The sequence below is a fragment of the Nematostella vectensis genome, chromosome 2 (assembly GCF_932526225.1).
Source record: "Nematostella vectensis chromosome 2, jaNemVect1.1, whole genome shotgun sequence".
In the NCBI taxonomy this organism is placed as follows: Eukaryota; Metazoa; Cnidaria; class Anthozoa; order Actiniaria; family Edwardsiidae; genus Nematostella; species Nematostella vectensis.
This window is the reverse complement of record NC_064035.1, coordinates 19,284,191-19,311,010: the sequence shown is the minus strand read 5'-3', so window position 1 is coordinate 19,311,010 and position 26,820 is coordinate 19,284,191. Positions and strand designations below refer to the sequence as shown.

General features: G+C 41.1%; 1 protein-coding gene and 1 long non-coding RNA gene across 9 annotated transcripts; one reads left to right on the top strand and one right to left on the bottom strand.

Annotated features, from left to right (window-relative positions):
* Positions 1-1,713: 1,713 nt before the first annotated feature.
* Positions 1,714-20,556, bottom strand: LOC5525246 (homeobox protein OTX1 A). Of its 8 annotated transcripts, none has more exons than XM_032375648.2 (4): positions 20,156-20,556; positions 3,926-4,079; positions 3,619-3,773; positions 1,714-3,321 (listed from the first exon to the last, which is right to left on the bottom strand). In XM_032375648.2, exons 2-4 carry the CDS (start codon positions 4,038-4,040, stop codon positions 2,884-2,886), a joined length of 708 nt encoding a protein of 235 aa, XP_032231539.2. In that variant the 5' UTR covers positions 4,041-4,079; positions 20,156-20,556; the 3' UTR covers positions 1,714-2,883. The 8 variants fall into 8 exon arrangements, with proteins under 8 accessions (XP_032231539.2, XP_032231538.2, XP_001647538.3 ...); XM_032375647.2 differs by lacking the exon at positions 20,156-20,556 and adding an exon at positions 15,042-15,157; XM_001647488.3 differs by lacking the exon at positions 20,156-20,556 and adding an exon at positions 14,431-14,569.
* Positions 12,213-17,565, top strand: LOC116614544. The gene is made up of 3 exons (XR_004294612.2): positions 12,213-12,588; positions 12,903-15,760; positions 15,918-17,565. It is a non-coding gene; the product is annotated as an uncharacterized LOC116614544 (long non-coding RNA).
* Positions 20,557-26,820: the final 6,264 nt, after the last annotated feature.

Genomic DNA, 26,820 nt, shown 5'->3' with positions numbered 1-26,820 from the left:
ACCCTTACCTTTCCACACCTAGTGCAGGGTAACACTTACCCATCCACACCTTGTGCAGGGTAACACTTACCCATCCACACCTTGTGCAGGGTAACCCTTACCTATCCACACCTAGTGCAGGGCAACCCTTACCTATCCACACCTTGTTCAGGATAGCCCTTACCTATCAACACCTTGTGCAGGGTAACCCTTACCTTTCCACACCTAGTGCAGGGTGACCCTTACCTATCCACACCTAGTGCAAGGTAACCCTTACCTTTCCACACCTAGTGCAGGGTAACCCTTACCTATCCACACCTTGTGCAGGGTAACCCTTACCTTTCCACACCTAGTGCAGGGTAACCCTTACCTTTCCACACCTAGTGCAGGGTAACCCTTACCTATCCGCACCTTGTGCAGGGTAACTCATACCTATCCGCACCTGGTTCAAGGTAACCCTTACCTATCCACACCTAGTGCAAGGTAACCCTTACCTATCCACACCTGGTTCAAGGTAACCCTTACCTATCCACACCTTGTGTAGGGTAACCCTTACCTATCCACACCTAGTGCAGGGTAACCCTTACCTATCCACACCTTGTTCAGGATAGCCCTTACCTATCAACACCTTGTGCAGGGTAACCCTTACCTTTCCACACCTAGTGCAGGGTAACCCTTACCTATCCACACCTGGTTCAGGGTAACCCTTACCTATCCACAACTAGTGCAGGGTAACCCTTACCTATTCACACCTGGTGCAGGGTAACTCTTACCTATCCACAACTAGTGCAGGGTAACCCTTACCTTTCCACACCTAGTGCAGGGTAACCCTTACCTTTCCACACCTTGTGCAGGGTAACCCTTACCTTTCCACACCTTGTGCAGGGTAACCCTTACCTATCCACACCTTGTTCAGGATAGCCCTTACCTATCAACACCTTGTGCAGGGTAACCCTTACCTTTCCACACCTAGTGCAGGGTAACCCTTACCTATCCACACCTGGTTCAGGGTAACCCTTACCTATCCACACCTTGTGTAGCGTAACCCTTACCTATCCACAACTAGTGCAGGGTGACCCTTACCTATCCACACCTAGTGCAGGGTAACACTTACCCATCCACACCTGGTGCAGGGTAACCCTCACCTATCCACACCTTGTGCAGGGTAACCCTTACCTATCCACACCTTGTGTAGCGTAACCCTTACCTATCCACAACTAGTGCAGGGTAACCCTTACCTATCCACACCTAGTGCAGGGTGACCCTTACCTATCCACACCTTGTGTAGGGTAACCCTCACCTATCCACACCTTGTGTAGGGTAACCCTTACCTATCCACACCTTGTGTAGGGTGACCCTTACCTATCCACACCTAGTGCAGGGTGACCCTTACCTATCCACACCTAGTGCAAGGTAACCCTTACCTATCCACACCTATTGCAGGGTAACCCTTACCTATCCACACCTGGTGCAGGGTAACCCTTACCTATCCACACCTAGTGCAAGGTAACCCATACATATCCACACTTAGTGCAGGGTAACTCATACCTATCCGCACATTGGTGCAGGGTGACCCATGACTAGGTCCCAAAGCTATAACAAAGATCCCATGACAAGAACCACAAGCTATAAAGGACCCCAAACCATTACAAGAATTGCAAGCCATTACAAGGACCACTGGTCATTACGAGGACCCACGTTCATTGTTTTATACCGAAGATGGCAAGCATTGACTCATTGGCAAAACATTGTTTATTTTTAGCAATAAGCAGCCGCCCTAATTTCTCTTAATTACTAATTCTGCATACATTTAGAGGTACATCTATAGGTTTTTGTAATAAAATAGTTAAAAAACTGTTATTCCCATTTCTTGAATAGTCATATGTACACTGATATATATTAATCACAATTCCATCATTCTTATTTCTATATGGAAAATACATAATTTCAAATAGCTTTGGTGTCTATATTGCACTTAAATACACGGATGGAGTAAGCACTGATGTGCTATGCTGCATTCCTCGCTATCGACATTTCCATAGTGAGCTCTAACTTACTCACCCCTAAACCTTAAACTTTTTTTGGATATTCCGTGCTGTGGCTTCCTCGTTAAAGGGGTAAAGTACCCGATACTTTAAAAAGAAGTCTTTCAGATGGCTATGGATATTTCTGTTACTAAAGTTAAGAAATGTCTTAATCCTGTTTGTAGATCAGGACAGATTTTAATAATCATAGTTATTTAAATAACACACCTTAATCACTGTTTTACACTTTTGCCTAAACAATTCTAAAATGTGTCTGAGTAGTGTATAAGGTTTGGCTCAGTGAGAGTGTGCGTGCGGTGGTTGCGACGAGTGGCAGCTTGGCAGAAAACATGAATCACAAAAGCGCGTTTAGACTTCTTCTACTAAACCTCATGGCCTTCTGTGCTTCTGTGAAATTCCCAGCATGTTCAGGGCACACCAACCATTCCCTGATATTTCCCAGCATTCTCAGGGGCCCATGGCACACCAAGCTTTCCCTGATATTTCCCAGCATGCTCAGGGCACACCAAGCATTCCCTGATATTTCCCAGCAGTCTCTTGATTTACCCAACATGCCCTGGGATTTCTTAAGTCCATTTTTAGATCTTAGCTGTCGAAGCATTTCTTGGAATAAGTTAAAACTTGATCGAGACCCCTTGGGGAATCACTTTTGAAAACAATAATCTGGTGCTTTGAGCTGCACACTTCATATCTACTTCTACCTATTTGGGCTCAAGGTACTACTTTCTATCATATAGTTATAAAAACTATAACTGTAACAAGAGACACCTTCACTATGGATCATCCTTGTGCAGATCTTCTGGCTCATACACGCACAATAACCCTTGTAAAGCAGAACGTGTCTCACCAAGAGTCTGGATCACATGTGTGTTGGGTTGTACGGGTTCGCCATTTGCCGGTTCATGGTGTACGGTGAAGGGATACTGTACGAGCAGTCCGGATTTGTAAATTGTCTCCTGTAAGATTGCGTATGTGGTGGAGGAGGCATAAATACAGGCCCAGATGTGTTCGTAAGCACAGGAGGACCGTAGTTCGGCGCTGGCGGCAGTGGGGAGTTCGCACTCGTTACAGGATTCCATAAATTACCGCTACAGCTCGGAAGATCGTAAGGCGATGGACTAGATTTGGAACTCGTGTCTTTTGCTACTGGGTGTGGTGGCAGCGGTGTAGGTGGAGTAGCTGCTGATGTCGTGGGTGTACTATTAGTTGAGGTGGAAGGTTTTCGCTCGGGTTTTTGCTTGTTTTCTGCTGCTTTTTCGAGTTGCCTCGTTTTAGCTCTTCTATTCTTGAACCAGACCTGAAACCATGAAAAAACTTTAAACTTTAAATTCTTTTCCAATTTGCGCTAAAATAAATAATTGCTTAAAGCGCTTTACAATTTTTTTGACTTTTCCATATCGTAATAAATAACACGTCTTGGAAGTGATAAGCAACAAATAAAATGCAAGGCCGAGAAACAGGGCACGTGATGTCTTAACCGGGGAATGGAACCCATTTCAGCAGAGCTAAGCGGCCACATATACTGACGCGCTAATACTCTGGTCACCTGTGATTCCAGCAAATTATTCAGTGTCTGGAAAGTGGGTAGTCTCACCTGTACTCTGGACTCTGGAAGGTTGATTTTAATGGCGACTTCTTCTCTCATGAAGATGTCGGGGTAGCGAGTCTTGGCGAAAAGTTCTTCCAAGACCTCCAGTTGATTTTTGGTGAAGGTTGTTCGCTCTCGACGCTGTTTCCGCGTAGGGTGAGCTGAAACGCGGGACATAATTATTGAGAACACGAGTATAGCTTTATAAAAACAAATATACGCCAATAGCTAATCATTTCCATCTCACACCCGCTGTTTTTCCTGTGGGAATTTCTCGCTATACAAGAACCACGGAGATGTAATGGCAACTTACAGCATGAAGGCGAGACCATGCGATTGAAGAAGTCGATATTAGGCGGGGTGATGCCCATAGCGTGGGAATTCATCGGATAGCTTGGTATATGGCCGTAGTACCCTGCCATGATCATGTGACTTGTCTGTCCTGTCACTCAGCCAAGTCGTCTTATCTGTGACACAGACATACTTTCAGGTTAGCTATAGGAAAAGTGAGCGTTTGCTAGGGAAGGGGAGGGTGTTTAACTCAGGAAACTGGAATGACGAACTAAATGAGCCGTCTTTCAAATTTGCAGTTTGCCTATTAAATAAAAGATCTCTTTTTTTATTCTGGATACTGTGTGCATAAAGTATGACCTTTTCAGAACGTATCACGGAGGAGAACAAACAAGAGTAGACTTAGCGGGAGAGTTTAACCCTAATGCCTTAAAGAGGTAGGAGCGCTATTCAGATAGCGGGGTTTTCGCCACATGAGTTCCCCGCACGCCGGTGAACCAACAGCGCTAGTCATATACCCTATTACACGAGGAGATCACATGCCCATCTCAAACTCATTCCCTCTTTTTGCGAGGACTAGAGAGGAGTCACTTTTATACGCTCATTAAAACAAAACCACCACCTGCCGCTAGTGTGGTAAAGTAGGCGAGAGTACATGTAATATCTCGCGTCTTCTATTAAGTATATTCCAATATGTTGGTAATTGATCTTTTACAACGATCTTTACTTCAGAACAAATGGCCGTCTAAGTCACAGATCTACTTTCCATTACTAAGCAACAAATAAGGGTAAATGTGCTTAACGTCTTAAATTGTATAATGTACGAGTGAAAAATGAACGCGTTAATCTCTTAAAAGTGAATACAAAAGTCAAGCACCGGGCATCGTTAAGTCTTGCACAGAATCCATCATTTCTCCAATGTGTATTATACATTGTAAAAGTGTTTGTCTTTTCCGAATAATTATACATGTAAACACATATTTTGATAATCAGAAATTGCTTATATTGATTAGTCCAAGTCCCAATATGACTGAAAAACGACTAAACAAACAAAGGCTAAACAAACCTAGAACTAAACCTTAATCCTCTAAGCGCAAAATCTGACTGATACTATAAAATGGTGAAATGCTTATATAACTATCTATCTGTACTGTTCAACGGAGCACACAAAGCGAGTTGTTATAACGTGATTTAGTGGAAAGTTATTGTTTCGCTGACACCCCGTCCAGAACACGTAGAACAAAGCCAATGAAGTGAGTCACACACACCGGTAACCGTGCAAACCAAGGGACCCTGCCGCGCACATGACAGTTTTAATAAAAGCAATAAGATTGATGGGCGAAAACCAGAAACTATCCCATACAGATATGGACCCAGAGGGAGCGATTTACAGGTTCAATTTTTTTTAACTGAGCACATCGTTCTCAATACTAATTTGGCAAAAGGCGAGCTTTTTACCTGTTCCACGGGAAAGCGGGCGATGCTGTAAAGCTTAGTTAACGCGTGTCAGTCGATTTTGTTTATAGTTTAAATAGATTGTTTGTAGATAAGGTTTACATTTAGGCAAGTTTAGGACAAATTCTGGCATCTTTGAGACTAAGCAAACTGGCAATAACATAGCAGGCATGTACACAGGGTGGTACAGCGGGCGCGAACAAACCCCCACAACGGCCTAAAGTCCATTTTCGGTAATAAACGTGCTATTTGTAGACAAAACTATATATATCTAGCATAAGCTAGATCACTCTGGTATGTTGTCAATCCATCAATGTCTTGGAGATACTGCACAGGCATAAAAAAATCCTTTTTTGTACTTTCAGGGGTGGTCAGATTGTTATCAGAAAAATCACTCCCCCCCCCCCCCAGAAAAATTAGGTCACTTTTTCGGATTTCGCACCCCCCTAAGAAAAATCCTGGGTACGGGCCTGCATAGTACTTAGAATAGAAGAGTTTTGCAAGACCTTTTTAGAAGTCGGCCGGTTACAAAATTACTGATGAGCTGTTTACAGACAGCAATAAGCTATTTGCCAAAATTAGGATTTCCATTTGTCGTTTTTATTGTGAATTTAGGCAATCATAAAAGCACCAAAATCCAGCTCTTTTGTCTCAAGTGAGATCAAAATCATTATTGTTGAACAACAACAACAACAAAAAATACCCGGTTCCAGTTCAAGTTACATACAAAACATAATAATTTGCATTGTGATGTTTTACACGGATGGGTTTATGATTTTTCATAGTGTTATAACACATTCAAAGCTTAGGGGAGTATATACACGTGGTGCTTGGGCAGTGATATATTTAACAAACAAACAAACAAACAAACAAAAAAGTCTAGAGCGGCACCGTGTACCATGGCTCGAAGTACTATGAAGGAATCACCGTTAACCAAAGATTGGATTCGGTTAACTGTTTACGGTTAACGCGCAACATCCAATACTATACTTAAATAAGGGGTTAAAATAAAACCGCCGTGGATGGTGCTCACAGAGTCACTTATATCCTGACAGTCTTAACAACCGTAGAAATGCCTTTGATTAACTCTTTGGCAATATCTGCCTTCTATGAAATTTGCATACTTAAACAAATTCAGAATTTATCTTTTCAGAGAGTAATGCTTTTGTCTTCGGTGTAGAGAACGTGAAAATAAATGTTTTATTAACGACCAAAGAACACAGTTAACATCGAGTGCTCAAATCTAGCAGGATCAGTTCAAAGAAGAAACCGACATAGGTTAAAACAACACATCAAACTATTAAAACTTGTACAGAATTGCTCGAGTGGAACTTTAGAGGGCGGAAACTGTGACGGGTTCAAATTTGAAATTAGGAACAGCTTGCGACTGGACTGGATACTAATATAACACATGAAACTGGTTTAAATATGAAACCATATTTAAGGGAATAAAACAAATACATCATCTCTGACGAGAAAAACACGTTATTAAGCTAGTGGTCAAATGATATCAAAGCATATATTTTCCGCTAGAACAAGCCAAGCTATACAATTACAATTAGAATGACCTGTACTTCCACCTCAAAGGGCGCTTTCACCTCACTTCACAAACAAAAAAAAACAGATTATGGGACACAAATCATGGCGAAACAAGACTTAAACTAGCTCATCTTACTTGAAGTGCTTGCCTTCTAAGGTTGGCTGGTCTAAATCGAGAGCATGCTGTACTATAACGGTGTGTTTCTTCACATAACGTGTTTCACTTAGCGATTATTTGCGTTGGAACGACGAGGGTACGTGTGAAATAGAAGGCCTGGTGAGCTTACCAACAGCGAGCGCCTGATTTAACTGTGAGGCAACACGCAAACACCGACACACCAAATCCCCGAATAACCCCGAGAAATGCAGAAGTATCGCGATAGATAACACAGGCGCGGGCTATCTGACACATCTATCTAGAAGTGGCGTAAGCGCTACTGTAAGCTTGCCTTTAGTAGTAACTATTCATGTGCGTGCTAACCTCCACAGGCTTTCAAATCTCTGCGTTGGTATTTTCTTATTTCTCCTGCGGATCACGAGATGTTAGTTTGAGCCGCTAACATCGCGGCTAGTGAATGGTTCTCTCTGAAATAGCCGACGTTTTCTATTTCTAGCGTCGATTCCTTCACGACTCTATCGCGATGACGCGATTCGTGTTCTGTTCACATGCGCAAGTTGACTTGCAACAAGTAAATGGAGTTTATTAGTGGTATCACGCTGCTTGCATTACTTCGCCTACACTCAAATGCACCCAATTACCTATCTCTATTTAAATAAAGACCTCGCTGTGCTTTAAATAAAAGTGTAGAATAAAAGAAGAGAGGGAAAAGGGAGCCATCTTCGCAACTCTACCTCAGCTTGATACCCTAAAAGCGAGCAAGAACAATAAAGTTTTTTTTACTGCGCTATCTATGCCGTTAATTGTTACGAGGAATTTATAATAGCGAAATAAATTCGGCAAGGACACGAATATAAATATTTCGGTGGATCTCTTACCTTAACACAACTAGCAAAACAATTGTGGTCATGACAATTTGGTTGAAATAAGCAAGAGTTGTTTGCTTGAATTTGCGAAAAAAAACGTCTTCTGTTAGTGCTTTCCGTAGCTCCGAAGGGCGAGGTTAGGTGAAGTCCATTTTGAAACTCTCCTAAATAAAGCCCAAAACAAGTAGAGCAAAAACACGCAAACATCCTACACCATGATTATCCAGAAACAGACGACCCTTTCCAGCTCCGATTTGGCCGGTGACTGAATAAGACTTTAACTAGCTGTCTATTTTCGTTCTCGAAAGTTGATACGGTATTAGGGTTTGACATAGGGGGTGCGTTGTTCGATTGGGAATGTATAATCCTCTATTTCGTACATCTGTTAAGCTTGGCTGTCAATGCATTATACTAAAGAAGGCTTATGGATAGATATCTACAGAATACACTACACACCTATGGATAGAAGCCCGGTAGACGCTGGTTAAATACTGGACAAAGTTTTCGGAGAAAAAGATGAATCGGTTGGCGCACGATGTCATAGGACCTTGCACGGCATCCGCCTACAGAGTCAAGCTACAGGCGTCCAAGGATTATCAAGTTTTTAACGCATACGACAAAGATTATGGCCTGTCAAGCTTTTCAATGCGACAAATCTATTAGAGGATCAAATTTCCTTCTTATGGCGACTTTCTCATTTCGTTAATTTTTGAATATGGCAGGATAGTTCTTTGAGGTAGCGAATTTAGATAAGAGCTACACAACGAACAAATAAGAGCATATGGAAAATAAGGCAAATAAGAAAAAGGAAACATATGCATTTATAGAAAAAATTTGTAAAATTTTAAGAGTCAATGCCTGTAAATAAAAAAAAACTATATATGAAAACAATTCATGTTCTAGATGCGACCAATGTAAACGAATAAGAAACGGAACTAGGTAAGGGAAAAAGGCTATCAAAAACGCTTCATTTAATGACCTAAAGACAAACATTTTTCCGTGTTGGTCTTTTTCAGTGAACTTCTGGGAGCTCATAACCATAACCATTCTCATTCAACCTGTATTTATTGTTTCTCGTGCCTTCCGTGTTTGTTTGAAATCAAAATAATTTTCAATTTACATTAGAACGATAGCCGAGGTTTCGTTAAAATAAACTTTAATTTATAAAGTTCTTTCAGTATGTTGAATTCGGGGGAGTAACATGAGAATTGCTTTGCCTGGTGAAAAAAATCGAATTTGTTGCGTTAAACTTTGTAGGTAGTTTCGTGCGCGTGCAATGATGTTTTATTAATGGTACATTAATAAATAAGTACAAAAACACTAAACACATTCAATTCTTGTGGCTAGGAAGCTGTCATTTGCGGTTTGTAGAACTGGCGGCAACTAGTGACAACTAGCGAAATTACGCTAAATGTTACAAAAGATGCGTTAAGACTGCTGCAAATTGAACTTGTGACAAAGAATTGATGGCTATTGATGTGTATAGGCAGCGACCATCACTCCGTCGATTGTGAAGTTAGAGCTTAAAGACGAGATATAATGAGCACTTAAAGGAGGGCGGGGTAATTGATAAATTGTTATGATTTTTGTGATCACAACACTCGTGAAAATCTTTAAAAGATGGTAAACATTGTGACAACGCAAGAAAAGCGGGGAAGAAAAAAGTTGAAACACAAACGATAAAAAATATTGTGCCAGCAAACGAAGAAAACACAAATGAAGAGAAGAAAGCAGTGGGAACTCCAAAAATAATAGACACAATTAAACGCTGTCTTTTAACACACAGCCGGTAAATTCTAAAGCAAGAAGTATGTTGTTGCATGGAATACTCGTGTTAGCAAAATGACATTCCCCTAAGTAGGGTAGAAGCAACTCAAAGTAATAAATGTTAATTTAAAAAGCCATGAAGTAAATGTTATAAATGCTGTTTTCGATTAGCAATTTAAGATTTAGTAATCAAACTTGGCGCACAAGACCCGGGATTTGTGTAAAAAAAAATAGGAAGTATAATTATTCATGGAGGAAGAAAGCTTTTACACCAACAACCCTTTAGTATTTTACTTGAATACATCTATAAAACATTAGACTGCTTAATCTTGAATGAAAAAGTTTTTTTGTTACAAAAGTAACAAAATCTAAAAATACTATATTTTTGAAACATGCCTTAGCCAAGCTCGAGCTTACAAATTCAAATAAAAAAGTTGTGGCATATCACAATTCTTTCTTACTTAAAATTCGAGATCACAAAAAAAAGTTTAAGTAAATTATTGACTAGGCGGAAACAAAGTCCTTCCAAAGACCAGTGTTTTGAGTTTCTCTTCATTTAGAGTTCGAAGGGTTTAGTTGGTAGCATGTTGGGAGATTCAGTGGTTTAAGCGCAGCCATGTTATCGGCATGTCTGTCTATAAGAGTTCAAAGCTACAAAAAGGAACACGCCTCCAATGTCAGCTAGAGATGGGTCTGATAAAGCTAAAGATACACACTCTACAGGAAACTGCTCCAACAAGAACAAAGACTTTCCTCGGACAAACACTAAAGACATCAAATGCCTCAGGTCTAGCTGCACTGGAGAACAACTTAGAAAAAAAAATAAACGATTCAGTTACCTCGATATAATAGCATGTTCGAAGGGAGCACATTGCTCGCTGATAATCAGAGAAAAACCTTTCAACTCATGTCCAGCCATAATCATTATTACTTGCTCTTTTATTTGTATTTGGAATATCATTGCAGTATCTGAGATATGTCGAACGGATTACTGGCTGATAAAATCGAACACAAGCTTTTAGCTTCGCCACAACAGCGCCCAAGAGAACAAACGGAACCTTGAAAAAAAAGGACTAGAAAAAAACGGTTCGCAATCGGCTAGTGCTAGCCGGACCACAATAATGGGTAAAACAATCATTTATGGGACTGTTAGACATCGCTCGTCCTATATATTATTATATATTAGTTAACGTAATCTCTTCGACTGTTGTTTCGCCGAAAATGCGCGAGATGTCAAACAACAACTCTGGATCTGACTATTTCAGTTAAAAAAACACGAACTAATTATTAACGTGATTCGGATTACATTAAATAGACTTAAAAATATACGGAAGAAACTTAAATTTGCGGCGCTCGTTACATGAGTGAAAACAAAGGGCCATACGAACAAAATCAAGAGGCCGATCATTAGCGCACGGTCCACAAACTCAAATCAATCGCGGATAAGCAATGGGTTGCGGTACCAAGATAGTGTTAATAAAATATATATTTTGAGCTCACTTTTATGAATCTTAATTAATGTTTAGATTTGTGGTAAAACAGTAATGGTTTGGTCATGATGTAGCAGATTCGGTGTCAATTTTATTGGGTGGGCGGTCTAGGCACACCAGCAACATCTTCATGAGTTCAACAAACGTCCATTTTTATTTCTGGTACTGAGAATTCCAATTGATTCTCGCTTTAGGAGACGACACAAGGGGAAGCATTTCGCAGATTGCAGCTTGTCACACAACTCGAGCTAAGCTATCTTGTAACAGGCATTTCGTTTCCTACAAAAATCATTCTTGCCACTCAGCTTGTAATTCACTATTCAGATATGCCTCAATTTTCTCATGTATAGATGTAGAACATGTAAAACTTCCCACGGTAAAGTAGCTCAACAAGGCACCATTCAAGTCATGGCACTTCAAAGCAAGAACTCGGGAGCCATTGGTTTGAAAGCTTTCGTTCACCTTAAGTATCGTAGACTGGTTAGGGTTAGTGGCTCAAAAACATGAATATACAACTCCTGTTATCTTTCTTTTGCCATTCAACTCTTCATCGGTTAAGCCTATTAAGATGTCCGGATCTATGCATATGTCTTAAAGATCTTTTTCTTTGTTGACAACGACGAGCTTTTGGGCTAACATTTGGTTTACAGTAAAGTCACATCAAGTGATATTTTACTTTCCCAACGAAATTCTGCTTGGTGCTAGGCTAATTAAAATGGTTCAGAAAAAAAAAACACATGCTAGGTTCTCACTATAAAATGTAAAGAACCCCGACCGGCTCAGAATTGAACGATTTCCTTGTCGAAAAGTCAAATTATCAGTCAGAGTTTTAGGTCAACTCCACTACCACATCAAATCTCCCTGTGATCGTCACTCGGCCCACAAAGCAGGGAAGCTTCGATAACATACCTGACCGCGCAGTCAACAGGCCGAATTAGCCCCTTTTTTTAACAGAAGAAGCGTGGAATTCTCGGGCGAATCTCGGCCGATGTATCAAAGCGTTTTCCCCACTGTAAGAGCTCTATCCTGAACTACCCGAGCAACTATACTGTTCTGACATTGAGCAGATTTCGCTGTCACTCAAATCACGGCGGGCACTCTACAACTCAGAAATGATGTCAGAAATATTCACGACTCAGCTCTCACTTCAAGAGCACGCGCCATATATGCATTAGTTATCTATTTCGGAAAATGAAACTCCCAGAAGGGAACACTAAAAAGTACTACATACTCTCAGGTAATATTTCATCACACGACACCTGGGAGCTTCTATCTTTGGGCAAAAGCTACTCTCTGTGCCTACGAAATTCCGCGTTTCCAAGCGCCCCGTGCATCATATACTATCCAGGAGTCTGAAATAACTACAGTTGAATATTTGTAATGCACTGAAAAAATACTTTGATAATAAGTTGTAGGGAATGAAGCCTTGTAAACGGCAATTCGAGTGTGGGTAAGTTTTCAAAAGACAAATACAACGTTTTCAAAGAGAGTAAACCTTTAGCAAAGTACAGTACGACCTTTAAAAGCTCAGTAAATGTTGTCCATTGGTTAATCCAAATATTTGGCCAGAGTACACCGCAAGCACAAACAAGGTAGTTAAAGTAGGTGGGAAAACTCGCTCCCTCGATGTTTGCCTTGTTAGACGGTTTATTTTCTCAAATACCTTGTTTTCCTTAACAAAACAAACCAAAGCATAACAAACGAAAAAGAGAGGAAGTAAAAAAGAATGAAGAGAAAAGGTATATTTGTCATTCTTTCTTTCAGCATCTCTTTATCCTTCGTGAGAAGTTGGGTGAAAAAGCGATGAATCACCGCGAAGACTTTGTCCTAAGTGTTGCTTTGCGACAGTAGAAGTTCCACCACAAAATATTTACCCTTAATTACTCCGTATTTTTAGAGGCAAAAAGCACGTTCAACTATTTCATCTCACAGTTCGTAAAGCCTGCATGTACTAATTATTACTTTTTTTCTTATTAAAAAGGTTGCATAATTATTATAAGGGTAATAGTTGGCAAAATAACAAGGTAATGTACATTTGTCCACACAAATCTCAATAGTCCCAGTGTGTACTTAATTTACCAAAAACATATATTTGACACAGATAAAAAAAACACGTTCGTGTGCATGGATGGAAATTAATCACCCCCAGGAAAGTGAATGGAACGCAACAAGCAGCACGAAACGTCCGTTTCCCGAATCCTAGCGTGTCGTGCTAGAGTGAGTTTCTGTGATGACCTACAAACGCGCCGAGAAGGGCGACTAAATACGATTGCGCGAGAAAGAGTCGAAAAGTTCATCCCAAACAATTTACTAGGATTTAAACAGCCTTGGGCGCATGTGCTGTCGGGGCTATCGGGCAGGTTTTAATCGCCGCAAAGAACAAAACGTGAAAGCTCAAATATGCTTTCTATAGCGTTGCAGGCCTACTAGGAATCTGTTGTTTAACTCTCTATGCGTGGGGTTTGTTTGTGGCCCTATGTCCTGTGGAGTCACTGAATGCCCTGATTTCCCATAATAAAAATTACACGGGAAACTATCACGATTTTAAACTTGCCTATTCTCTGACTGATAATGACTCGATTCGTTACTAAATACATGAGGTGATATTGTGTGTTACAGAGCAGGAAATCGGTCAAACTGGTTACACTGTGCACTCCACTATCTTGTACTTGTGGTCTTAGTGGAAACTCATCGTAAAAATCTCGTTCAAAACCTTGGCTTATAGTTATTGCGGTCACAAGAACCCATAACACAATAAATCAAAACACTAACTAAAAGAAAGGCAAACTATCTGTGTAAGCATCGCAAAGTATGCCACTAATGACGTTTACTTCGTTTTAATTTGCTTCTCAAGAGTGCATCTAAACCATCTCAAGTGAGCAATGAAAACGGTTGACGTTGGAAACGCAAAATAAAAAAAAATACTTGGTATATTCTTACAGTGTACAAGACGCAGCCATTCGCTCGGCGGTACCAGTCAAACGCAAAGGGTTGAATGACATGGCAGCAAGCGTTCGGACGCTCTGGAAGCCCGTAGAGAAACTCGCAAGGAACTGACATTTTAGCGGAAAACATTCTCCTGTAATCACTGAGCTTTGAAGGTTTGGAGAGCTATAATTGCGCAAGAATTCGCATCACTGTACCTTATTTATAATAGTTATTGGTAAGATATACATGCTTGTGGAAATAACGGACCAACCAGAGCATACATTTAAGTCCAAGACTCGAAATGCTCACTAGAATGACTAGAAATGGCGCCTAATTCCCATACGCGTAATGCCAAACTAAGTACCTGAATATTCCGTGCGATATTCTGCCAGCTCTGTCAAATCTCGGATGGTTTGGTGTGTGTCCTTTGTTGTTGTGTCAATGTTCTGTGTATTGACTAATTGGAGTCGAAAATGTCAAGGTCTACGATCCGCTCCGCCTTAGGACTGTAAACTAGCCTGGAGCCAAAACCGCGCACACTGTTATTCAATTGTGTTAGTCGCGTTTAATGAGAGCACTATGTTGCGTGCGCCTGACGACAGCGTAAGTGACGTCCCGAAGAGCAGTTGAAGGGTATCTTGCCTTATTTGTCAACCTGGGCGCCGCGGGAGGACGGTATAGGGGAAATAGTATTTAGCGTAATTCGCGTAACCAGGTTCCTAAGGGCCAATACACTACAAACGCAGGTGGACAATTTGGTCGAGATTTCCATGTCAGACGTAGATTATTGCTGACTAGAACATTTCAAAAGACATTCTACTACTCGACTGGACGTGTTTGAATTTCTGTTAGTAAAATAAAATACCTATAGTACTAGACTTTTAACTCTACCTACCTATACAGCCCATGCTCTGTGCTTTATTCTCTATTAGTTATTGATCAAAGATGGAATTATGTTGGATTTAAATGTCTTACCTTATTCGCAAGAGCGACGATTATCAACCTATATTCCTCCAACAAAGGCCTTATGCACAACTATCCTCCCCCAGCCGTGCCTATCTACTATATAAATTCGTGGACACGTATTACGCCAAACAAAAGACAACTCGAAGCTGATTGTTTGGGAGTGCAAACCCACTCAAAGCAGCTGTTGTCCTATGGCCTGACTTAATTGAGTTAATTTAATGTCTTACTTCATTTTTGCACCTAACTCTGCATAAAAACATTTCTTACGCCGGCTATTGTTTCAACTGTCGGCGATTTCTAATTTGGTCTTGTTCTTGTACACGACAAAAAAGGCCAAAAATTAGTCCATTGATTAGTTTATTATGTCATTTGCATTAGAAAGCATCTCGCTCTTTGCGAAAAAAGGGCCGTAATATCGCGCGCCCTGCCTTTTCCGGTCACCGACGATGTGTGCCGCAAACCTCAATCACACACTCAACCAACTCTTGAAGATCATCAAGTGTGACGGGCCCTGTACAATTGCTCTAAAACAGTGCAAACATTCAATCGGGTCGGCGATCGCACAAACGCCATGATCATTGCGTTAAACGCATGAACAGCTCATCGAGGAATTCGCATTCTCTTCCAACTCTCAAAAACAATTTATCATTAATGCTAATGTAGCTCGTCCTCGGTCGTCAACAAAGAGACCCGCCGCGTTTGAAATTGAGATATTAGGCATTATTAAGGTAACAATATCCTTACAATCTAAATACAGTACGCCATCTCAGGATACTTAAACGAGTAATTTATCGTTCCTTTTTATTTCAGCTCGTCGCTAATCAAATTAAAACTTTAATAAAATTGTTTCTATTGACACCTGAAAGATATAATTACCGATTTCAGTGCGGCAATGGGTGGAAATTACGCCGGTGAAGCAGCCCCAGAACTTGGCAAAGCCCGCCGATCACTGCTGAGTGGTTTCGCAGATGAATTCTGAAGCCTCAAGAGAGTACCGAAATTTCGGAAATTGAAATCACTTTGGACCGTGAGCGACACGCGCTCCGAATCTCCGCCTGTCTAACAAACAATATGAGGCAAATAGAGAAGCTTAATCCTCGGTGCTAGGCGCTGGCGAACTGAATGAGCAAGTAATTTGGCGTTATTACGGGAGTCGTGGTCCGTCCGCTGCGCCTTGCACTCAGGACATGATTTCTAGCGGCACTATCGCAATGGAATGTCTCGTAACATTCGTTTAAACATGATGACAAATCTCTACCGCCACCGCAAGATTGCCTGCTTTATGAGTCTGGTCATGGCCTGTTAAAGTGCCGGCGAGTGATTGCGGCTAGCGCACCGTGGAATAGCTAAGATTTATTATATTTTAACAAGATGCGATGCAGTTAACAGTGCGCTTTGGTTGAAATCCCTTTACCCTACAGTTTGTCCTATAGTGTTTTTAGTTAGATGAAGGGTTGGTAAATATTTGGATCCTGTAGCATCCGATCGCAAACAATATCAAACTTGCTTTGATTGAGTCAATGACCTATTTACAGATCTCTTGAGCGCCTCGATTCACACCCATCAATGGCAAACAGTTATGAAAGAAATACGCCCCCTTTGCCCCCCAGCGAAACTATCAAATTCGATTTCCCCTTAGCTTTGGTATCTTGATTCGCCACGCGAGCTTAGATATTACGTTGTTCTGAGCGAAATTTCCAGTCCATTTTGCGAACACTCATTAAAGAGCAGGCTGAAAATAGCAAATTTTTAGAGTTATCGAAAGTGTAAGCAAAGCCCTAAACAGGTGCTTAGAGATCCTACAATCAACAGGCAAACGAAGAATCCAGATTATTAATACGGCTTTGGATTTAGTTGAACACCTAACAATATTAGAAAATAAAGACCTCAAGGATCTTTAAAACTAACACGTCTGAGTTTGGCATCACCGAGGCGTGACAATATGCAATAGTTGTAGGGCAGCGTCAGTTATCTGGTTATACGGAATCGAAAAGAGTAATAATGACGCCCTCCCTTGCTCTATCTAGATGCGCACTCTCTCTCGGTGGTTCACTTAGAACTGCATCTAAGAGAGATGTGTGGCTTAGTTGATGTCGTGCCCCAGGGGCCGCCGTGTGTGATGGCGGGTAATCAGGCGGTTCTAACGACTTCCACACAAGTCACCCACAGGAGTCACCCATGGTAGCTCAGGCGAGTATCACCTCTACAATTTACATTCTCCTTTTAAAAGGCTTTAGCTTCTTCGTAAACCAAATATGTGCTTGAATTGCCTAGAAATGGCTTTCGTACAAAGCGACTAACAAAAATTTTAAATCTAACATGGAAATGTGAAAAAAATACAAATGTGAAATGAGTAAAGTTTTTTGTTAACGTTAACCTGGAAATGTGAAAAAACAACAAAAGCAAATGTAAAATAAGTAAAAAACGATTTTAAAAAATACATTACGAATCGGTGCAACCTGGAGTTTTCTTCGATAACCCAATTCCTTTTTAGAATACATATGTGAAATAAAATATTTGAAAAAAGTAGAAACCTCCCTCCATCAGTCCTCGGGAAAATCAATACGAATAAATACATAAAGCCCAAATTGCCGTGTTCGTGAACCAGGAGAATAAATACAATACACCAAAAACTGGTATTCGACAAATTTTCAATAAGACTTCGCCCTGAAGAAGTCTTATAAAAGACGAAAATTTGGCAGAGTCGAATAGCAGTTTTGGTGTTTTGTATTTGTTCTTCTGGTTCACGAACCAACAATTTGGGCTTTTTGTATTTATTCAAAGATATATAAAGGTATACAAAGCATCAGAAAAGGGTCACCGAGCAGAGGGACGGAACAGGACAAGAGAGTCGTAAGCAAAAACCGACCAAAACCCCTCGACTTAGTGCCCGAAAAATAGCAATGATCATTCAAAGATAGAAAATGTTAGCCCAAAAATGAGGTCAAACAGATACAAACTATGAAAAACGTTAATATCTGGCATCGGTCTCATTAAAAGAGGATTTTTTAACTTTAAAACCTGGTCTTGCCATAAAAATATATATATAGAATCAGTAAGAAGTCCTCCTAGGGTCAAGAATGTACTATCTTCTCCAACAACCTTATGTAGCCTTTACATTAAAGAGAGAATAATGTACAAAGCTATTTTATCTTTAATGTGTCTTTTATTGTTGCGAAATCCGTTCAATATGATTCTCTTCATGTCAACAACCCAGTGTCTACCAAGAGCCCTAGAGCAATATTCAACATCAGGAAAGCGCGGGACCGCTTAGCATCAATTTTCTGTGCGTGCCACGCATGTTGCAAGACCTCGTAGCTATGGTACAAGATCCTCAATTACTCCCGCGCCAGGCAATAAGCTACAATATTACCTTGGCTAATCGTCTGTAAAACACCGCGTTTTGATTAAACATTCTTTTATTATTTTTTCTAGGTATTTTGGCAATTTTTAGTGATTCGGCAGGCCATTTACAAAAGACACTACGCTTCTCTCATAAGCGGTTATGCCCTCAAGTAGCTAGAGGTTAACTAGCCGGCTAATTGCCATTGATCGGACACTGAATCTAGCCAAACTGGTCGATTATTAAGCATTTTGCCGCACATATGGCCGAGGGATGAATAAATCATCCTTAAACGAGGTCATGTTTTTTGTGGGAACGACTGCGTTGTAAAAATAGCACTTAGTTCTAGTAAACATGTAAACAAAACCTTTAGGAATAACCAGCAAATAGAGGATTAACGAATTAGCGGATCAAGACTAGCACAAGCTACTGCTAAGAGTATTATGAAAAAAGTATAGACATTAAAAGATCGAGTATCGACAGTTAAAATCTAGGAATGGTATGGAATGTGTGAATGGTGCGGAGTGTATCGGTGATTAGCAGCGATTTGGGAACAACCGCGCCGATGTGCTTCGCCGATAGCGTTGTGTTTGCGGTTAGTTTGCGGCTCTTCAAGCTCGATGGAAGTGGACTTGTTGTTACAGGCGTGACTAATCTATTGCTTACGACCCGAGTAATTAGATTAGAAGCGCTCGCAAGCCGACAATACGACCCAGCTAAATTTCCTACATCAGTCCCACGCCGAAGCCCAAACAATCCCGGTAATGAAGTAGGGGTTCTCATAAGCCGCCTAGTTAATATCTTCATTCTTTACAACGCGTACAAGCTGTACCTTTCACACACGCAATAACAGGCTCACTCACTTCAATGTCTTAACGGAGATGCTCGAATCCACTTAGAGTAAAGAGATTCGATAAATTGTTTGGGCGGTCTTAGCGAGTTGACCTTCTTATCTTACGGTGGTACCACTATCCCCTAGAGAGCAACTTTATTCTTACCATGCTTCACCCACGCCTAGAAATACCCTTATAAGAAGCTACCTTGTTGGCGTTGGGAAACTGTTCCCATAGGGCCGAAAACGCTAAGACTCTCAGATATTTATCTCTAGTATAAACTACTATATTTAGTACAAAGCGCTTTGGCTCGGATGGAAATCAGACGGAATCATAATAATGACAAGTGGATCTAGTAGAGCGACAAGCGAAAGGTCTTTGTTATCAAGATAGCGGATCTTTCGCCATGGTCATCGCGGAACAGCAGCAATTACGCGGCTTACAACAGTCCAGAGCTGAAGGGAGCCCGATTTCGTGCAACACAAGGCGAGAAACGACATTGAAAAAATGCATTGAATTCAATGAAAACTACGGACCCCCGAGACCCGTCTTCGTGCATTATTTGGCGGGTACCATGGGCACGTTGCCCATACAGGCACGCAAGAGTTTTAACCATTGCATAATATCTCACGTTCGTTTGATGGTAGACAAATATACGAGATTGTTTATCCTAGGCCCGTGGCATATGGAAGCAGCGTTACGGGCCTTTAACACGAGCCATCGTCCATTGTTTAGTTTTAGGGGAAAAGTGAGGATTTAAAGAGTAGAATGCAAGATACGCTGTGGTGTTGGTATGGGTTGAAGCAGAGTTGTTAGATTATATTTCACGTAGTTTCCACAAAAACTACAAATCTGCCTACTATGTTATAGGGTCGTCACTCTATTGAAATCATAATAAATACAACGATAGTGCCCAGGAATTTTCCAGAATAGAAAATGATGCTTACCTTTAAAATGAGAAGATTAGAAGCACTAAACTTCGGCTTCAGCGACGTGAAATGACTCTATTGATAGATTACTTATTTTGTTGTCGCGTGGTTAAAAATTGTACCACATGAAAGATCCTCTTCAAACACAGAATCAAAAGAACTTCACAGTTAACTTAAATCACCTGGAATAACTAGAATATCAAGTCTGAGAACGTTGTTTTGCGCACGCCTGGTTCTTATTTTTGCACGCCAAAACGCAAACAAATGAAGCAATGGAATTCAAGCGGCACTTCCGGGCGAGCGATGAAGTGAAACCGCATACCCCTCTTTTGTTTTGTCACGGTGACTGGGCGTCGCCTACTGTGGACTGAGGCGGCTTCACGCTCCGCACAATGCTCACGGAGAACATAGGAAACTCATCAAAACAACTAGCACTCACGAAGCTTGGCGTCTTGAAGGAATAGAAACAATGGGTTGCGGTTATCAAACTATCTAAAATACTCGCGTTTTTCTAATGAACACATTCATTACTTAGATACTCTAAGCGTTAAAATATAAGGCTTCTACCAAAAGCAGCGTAAATTCTTACATATTTTTACAATATAAATTTAAGATTGGGCCACATATTATCATTTTCCCACTTTTTGCTTTTTTGTAGTAAATCGTACGTCTTTTCTGCAGAAAACAAAATAATGACCGTGCTCAGCAGAAATTTCCCTCGATAATAAATCCTCCTAAAATGACCCCTGCCCAGAGGCTGACGTCGCGATGACAAGTGACCTTCAGACCTCACCGCTGGTCTTGTCCCGTCTTACAAGAGCTTGTCTTTTCGAGAGTCTACCCGTTTAACGCGAAAAATAATATCAGCCCTAAGGGAAAGCGACACGAGGGCGGGTACCAAGGGACGTCAGGGAGAGGACGGTTAGATGGGGGGGGGGGGGGGTAGGTAGGGTTGGGCCACAGAGTCGCCCTTGCTCGCACACACGAGCAAGTTGAAGCATTAAAAGTCCTTTTCCTCGAGAACCTGAAAATAAAACCGATCAACAAGGGCCGGGAGGAGGTAGAGAGGGGGGATATTCGAGATCGAGGATTAGACGGGTAAAGGAAAGATGGGCAGTTTGAGAGATGATTGGGTGAGGGAATGCAGAGAGGGATCTCATCACAGGACCCGATGATTTTAGGGCTGGTCTATTCTCTTCCTAAGGCATCACCTTTCTCTTTTTGGTGTCTGTTTGTCACTTAGCATTCACAAATATTATCTTTTCGTGTGTCATAACTATGCTCTTTAAACAAAAAAATCAGGCAAAACTGTATAATGAAGACCCTATCATCATAAGGTAACCTGCGTACAATTCATTCAACGCAAGAAGGCTCCCAAAAGAATCGATAGTCCCGAATACAACCAGTAAAAAGGGAGCAATGATTAAAATAGCCGTAAACATATATTAGATTCAAGGATACTTGGAATTACTAGTGATAAAATCGTAACTTGTACCTGAATGACACGCTCGTAAAAACATATCCTCCATCAAACCGCATAATTTCCGGCAACTTCTAATATACACACAACGATACCCAAAACAAAAGCAAAGATCCCCGGTCCCCCCTCCTCTACATCCTGTCCTTAGCTGACATGCTACTATCCAAAGAAAGAAACCCCGCGGTCACATATTGTGGTAGCGGCCAGGACCGAACACGCATGCGTGCAATTTCCACATTTTAAGCCTAAGGGCTTTCGGGAGCTCGCTCATTCACTTTGAAGTTTAAAACTAATCAAAAATTCTCGGCGCTTAACAAAGACAGCCATGCAGCAATCACTGCATGGAACGCACGTTCCTGCTCGCGTTTGCCATTTTGCCCATGTGCTACCCCACAAGGAAACGCATGACGGATGACGCACATGCCTGACCCGTGACGTCATCACAACAATATCAGAGAGGACTCATTTCTAATGATTTTCTTAATGGAGCGCTCTGATTTACAAAAATTGTATCTGTGTGGAGTGTGTAAATTTTGGACACTGAATGTCATTGTCAATGTAAGCGTTATATACACTAGTTTATAGCATCTTTTGTAAGGGCAAAAATACCTAGTTTCAAAAACGGGATACGATATCATAAAGCAAGACGTTTCTTCGAGAATATAAAAAAAATGACTCCTTCCCCCCTTGTTAGATCTTGTATGGTACTAGCCCCCCCTTCGCAAGCGTTTTTGGCGAGCGACGCCTGCCTAAAAATGCCTTCAAACATCGTATGGAGTCGCAGACCGCCGCGTAAGGATAACACCAATCAGGTATAGGACAAATGTGAGCTGAGCAAGTGTTAGTCTTGGCCAGCTGGCCAGGGGCTTGAGTATACGGGGCCGAGAAGGATGCAGCTAAGTAAAGTAGAGGGAGGTCTCTTGTTGATTTGGGGAGCGCTAGAGAAGGATGGGTAGCGGCAGCGGTTGGGAGGAGGGAGGTTATGGAGGAGGTGAACGAGACAAAGCAGCGGCGGAAGGAGGGGTATAGGACGATTTAAAAGGGAAGGAGAGCCGACAGAAGCAGGAGGTAGGGGGATGGGAGAAGAGAGACCTCGTTAGCCTTAATCTCAATTGGCGTATCTCGGTTTGTAAGGCTGATTGACGTTGTCAGAGATGCAACAGCGTCAAACAGATGATAAAAGACAAAATGTCGAGACAACGTGCCTAAAAGCTGAAAATACACATCCTTCAAAAACGTCACATCAGCAAAGCTGACATGACAGCTAAATTACTGAGAGGACTTGTGGCTTAACACACTAGTAGGTGATCTATAAGAAGATAGATAGTGTATAAGAAACGCATGGCTGAGTTTCATAAATTAAAATACGGGGGAGATAGAAGGGAGGAAAAGTCTCAGCTCCGGTGGTCAGCTTGTAGATCTCCCTCAGACAAGAAAACACACGGACAAGGAGTCCCCAAACATGACCACACAGGTCTACAATAATATCATAATATCACGCTCCCATGACAGCTGCTGTAGGTCTTGTCAAACCTGAAGCACCTTATTGCACTGTCCGTCACACAGTCGTACTGGATAAAAGCTCACCCTTCACGTGATTGACACTCGTGAGGAGACATGTCTAGCGGAGAGACACAAGCACAGCGCTCGCGACAGTAATCCGGATAATCGCTCTCGTATCGCTACGCCCCCCTTTTAGTGTCGATAGCCTGGAGGCCAAAGGTGCAACTGATCGAGATTGCTATCTCTCGCGCGAGAGTCTTTTTGTTTTAGTTGTAGCAGTGTTACTGCCGCAAAATCCTCCAGGGTTAAAAGGAATTCTTCTAGCCCTTATAGCTACTCAATATTGCCAAGTATGTCGACTTTAAACAGTGCTTTTTTCTGCCAAAAAATCATACTTATAACCTTTATAATTTTGGCTCCCATATTAGGGTAGCAATCACTTGTTTGCATGTTTATTTTGGTATATTAAAAAAAAAATAGCACAGGGCCTAAAAATAACTGAGGACATATAGTGCTTTCCATGGATTTTAACCTTTCTTGCGTGAAGTTGCAGGGCTGCGGCATCGACACTTTTATTTTTCAACATCAAGAGAGGATGCGATAGTGATGTTGCAATGCAGATACGAAATACAAATTACTCACGTTATCGGTGACCATCAGTAGGGACTGAAAGGTGTATCTCTCAAGATTTAATTCTTAAGATGTCTGATAAAAAAGCTATAACGCACCTTTTGGGTGTCAAATTTTGGTCACGTGCTCAGTCATGTCCTTGTCACGCCAAATTGTTATACGTCACGCACTTACTCCACGCTTTGCGTCAATGTCCTTACAAAAACACAACCTATTATATTCTCGAAATCAAAGTGTCGACAAAGTTTTGTTTAAGGTTATAAAAAACCCACGCAGTGCTCAGCCAATTCTTAAATTTCTCGAAACAAAAAATATCACTAGATACATTAGAATATGGCATTTAATTTTATTTATTTTTTTCGAAATACTGCCAGCCCCTTGAGCTAATTGTTTTCCAATTCTTTCAAGTGAGAAAACTACCTAGCGGAGATATCGCTGAAGTGTATATTGTCTCATATTGGTTCATGAGGTGATTTATATGATCAACTCGCGTGACCTCGCAACAAGACCCTCCCTTCCCCTCCAAAAAAAGCGGCGTTACGCAACCACGCTATACGCCCAAACACTGGCATCTCCCCTAGGTTGTATTGTCACCAAATAACTATAATAACCAATTTTATCTAGCCACACGTTTATGAGATAAGGTATTAATAAGTATGGGTCGTGATGTACTACTAATAATTTTAATATTGTCTCGGTTTTGGCTCCCACCCCCACCCCACCCCTCCACGTCTCATGGCCCTCGTCTTCATCCCTACTCGTCTATTCGTGGCCCGCGTGGGGGGATGCCACGAGCATAGCCTGCAGTGTTCATAATTAACGATCCGGTTTTGAAGATAATTCATATAAAAGAGGACTAATTAACGAGAGAATAAAATGCTGACAGTCAATGGCGCGACAGTGTCCGGTGAGCCTGACATGGTGGTGTTGTCACTGCTGATTCACACTGACCAGCCTTACTAAAGATCAACTTTTATCAATAATTAATAGTATAAAATTATGACATATAACATTATAATTCAAAGTCATATAGATCAGACCAAAAATAAATTCAAGCTTATGTCTGATCAGGTCTTTTTGCATCAACTTCGATTTCGTTATTGGGATGGTGAGACTGAGGCGACGACTACAAACAGGCAAATGTCGTTCTGCAGTTTCTTTCATATCACTCAATACCACCATTGAATGGTATCGTATTAAAAACGCTTAGAAGTCCACCATGTCAAAACCTAGGTGAAACCTTCACGGGTCTAGAAACTGCAAAAGCTAAGAGTGGTTCAGTTAGAAACATAAGATTTTTGAAAACTATGCAGCACTGCTAAGGTTTCCCGATTTCGCAATCGTTTCTAACAAGGGGGCGGATCCTGTAGTTTACCCAGCAAAAGGTTAACCACGTTTCCGGCTCACGGCGAAGCATGCCAAGTCTCGAGTTTCCACAGAAAGAGAGAAACGGAAGTCGTGCTACAAAGTAACTGAGGCGCTCCTGTGATACTCTACGTAGGATTATATCAGCGAGGCTAAAGCACTTGAAAGAGCTGGGGGCCACGGATTACATCTTCTCTCGCGTCTACGATTAGGTAAGTAGCGACGTCTTACTCCACAGACATCCCAGGTTCCCTAATCCGGCGCGCAATGCACTGAACGTAAACATTTGGGCGTAAAAGACTGCGCGAAGATTTGTTTAAGTGTCACAATGTTTTCCTAATACCCTAGTGTTATTGGATTTCTCTAATGAGCGAAGGATTAACCTTTTTAAGATGTTATCTGGCGGCTGTAAAATGTTTCTATGCGATGAGGTAGAAGGGAAGGCACAGAGGCCTCGTGGCCCGCTCTTCAACAAACCACGTTTCGGGCTAGTCAAAATATCAAAATGTCCGAACGAAGCTAGCATTTTACACTTTGTACTACAAGGTTTACCCTATATTAAGGCTGTGTTACCAAGGTCGGTTTGTAAAGTTTATCCGGTCTTTTTAAATAAACACGCCATTCCTCGGTTGTTTATTCTGGACGATCTGGACATCTAAAATGCTGTTTACTTATTTGGTATAAATTTAAACTTCATAAGTGCTCTAATTCGGGGCAAAAGACTTGACATTCAGTCCTGGTGGCTAATCTCTTTTCTAAGGACGTTTTAACGATTTCAATAAATAATGATCGCCATATTTGACAACAGAATCGATATTTAATTATCTAATAACATAATTTAGTAATTATTTCTGAAGGACCAAAGCAAACGTGTGTAATTTTCTTTAAAATTGAGTGCAATATTGTAGGATTTGTTGTTGTTTTTAAATAGTTTACAATTCTGCTGATGACATTTCATCATAGCTCCAGCATCAGAAGATCCGGTTGCCTATTTCGGTTTTTCTAAATCATCACCTAACGGTGTATGACTGCTTAAAAACATATCAAAACCTCTTCTAAAGTCAATCCCTTCCTCATCAACGAACCCCAAGCAGTGGCATTGTAAAAAGCAAACAAAGAAATACTGTTAAAGTGAATGTTTTGCTAGAAATATGGCATTCGTAAATTCGAACGTGAAACTGTTCCCGTGCACGTTTCAGCATCATCCGACACGGGACACACTTAGCCCGGGGCATATCGAGCAGGCAAGGTCTTTGTCTTGCTCTTGATACGAACACTTTCTTTTATTTTGGCAACTGAATTTAGTAACTAAAACGAAAAGACATTCTAGACATTCTCAAGACATTATAGACGTTACTTCTATAATCCTAAAATGTTTAGACATTTAGACGTTATTGTGTAAGTGAATCGTTCGAATTTTCAATGCCACCTTTGTAAGTTTTCATGTTTCTAAATACATTTTTTGAATTTGTTTAAAAGAACATGAGCGACTTTTCAGATAAAAAAAACCCGCGTTAGCGCAGTAATTGGACAAATCGAAGGAACAAGACACGTCTAAGAAATCAAGCAAACTCAAAATTCAGCAAATCTCATAGCTTGCTACCAAACTCATGGGGTCTTCTTGATGAATATAAATAGGGGACGGCACAGGAACACTTTCCCATCATGCACCGGGTTTGGAATGTCAACAACACTTAGCAATGCA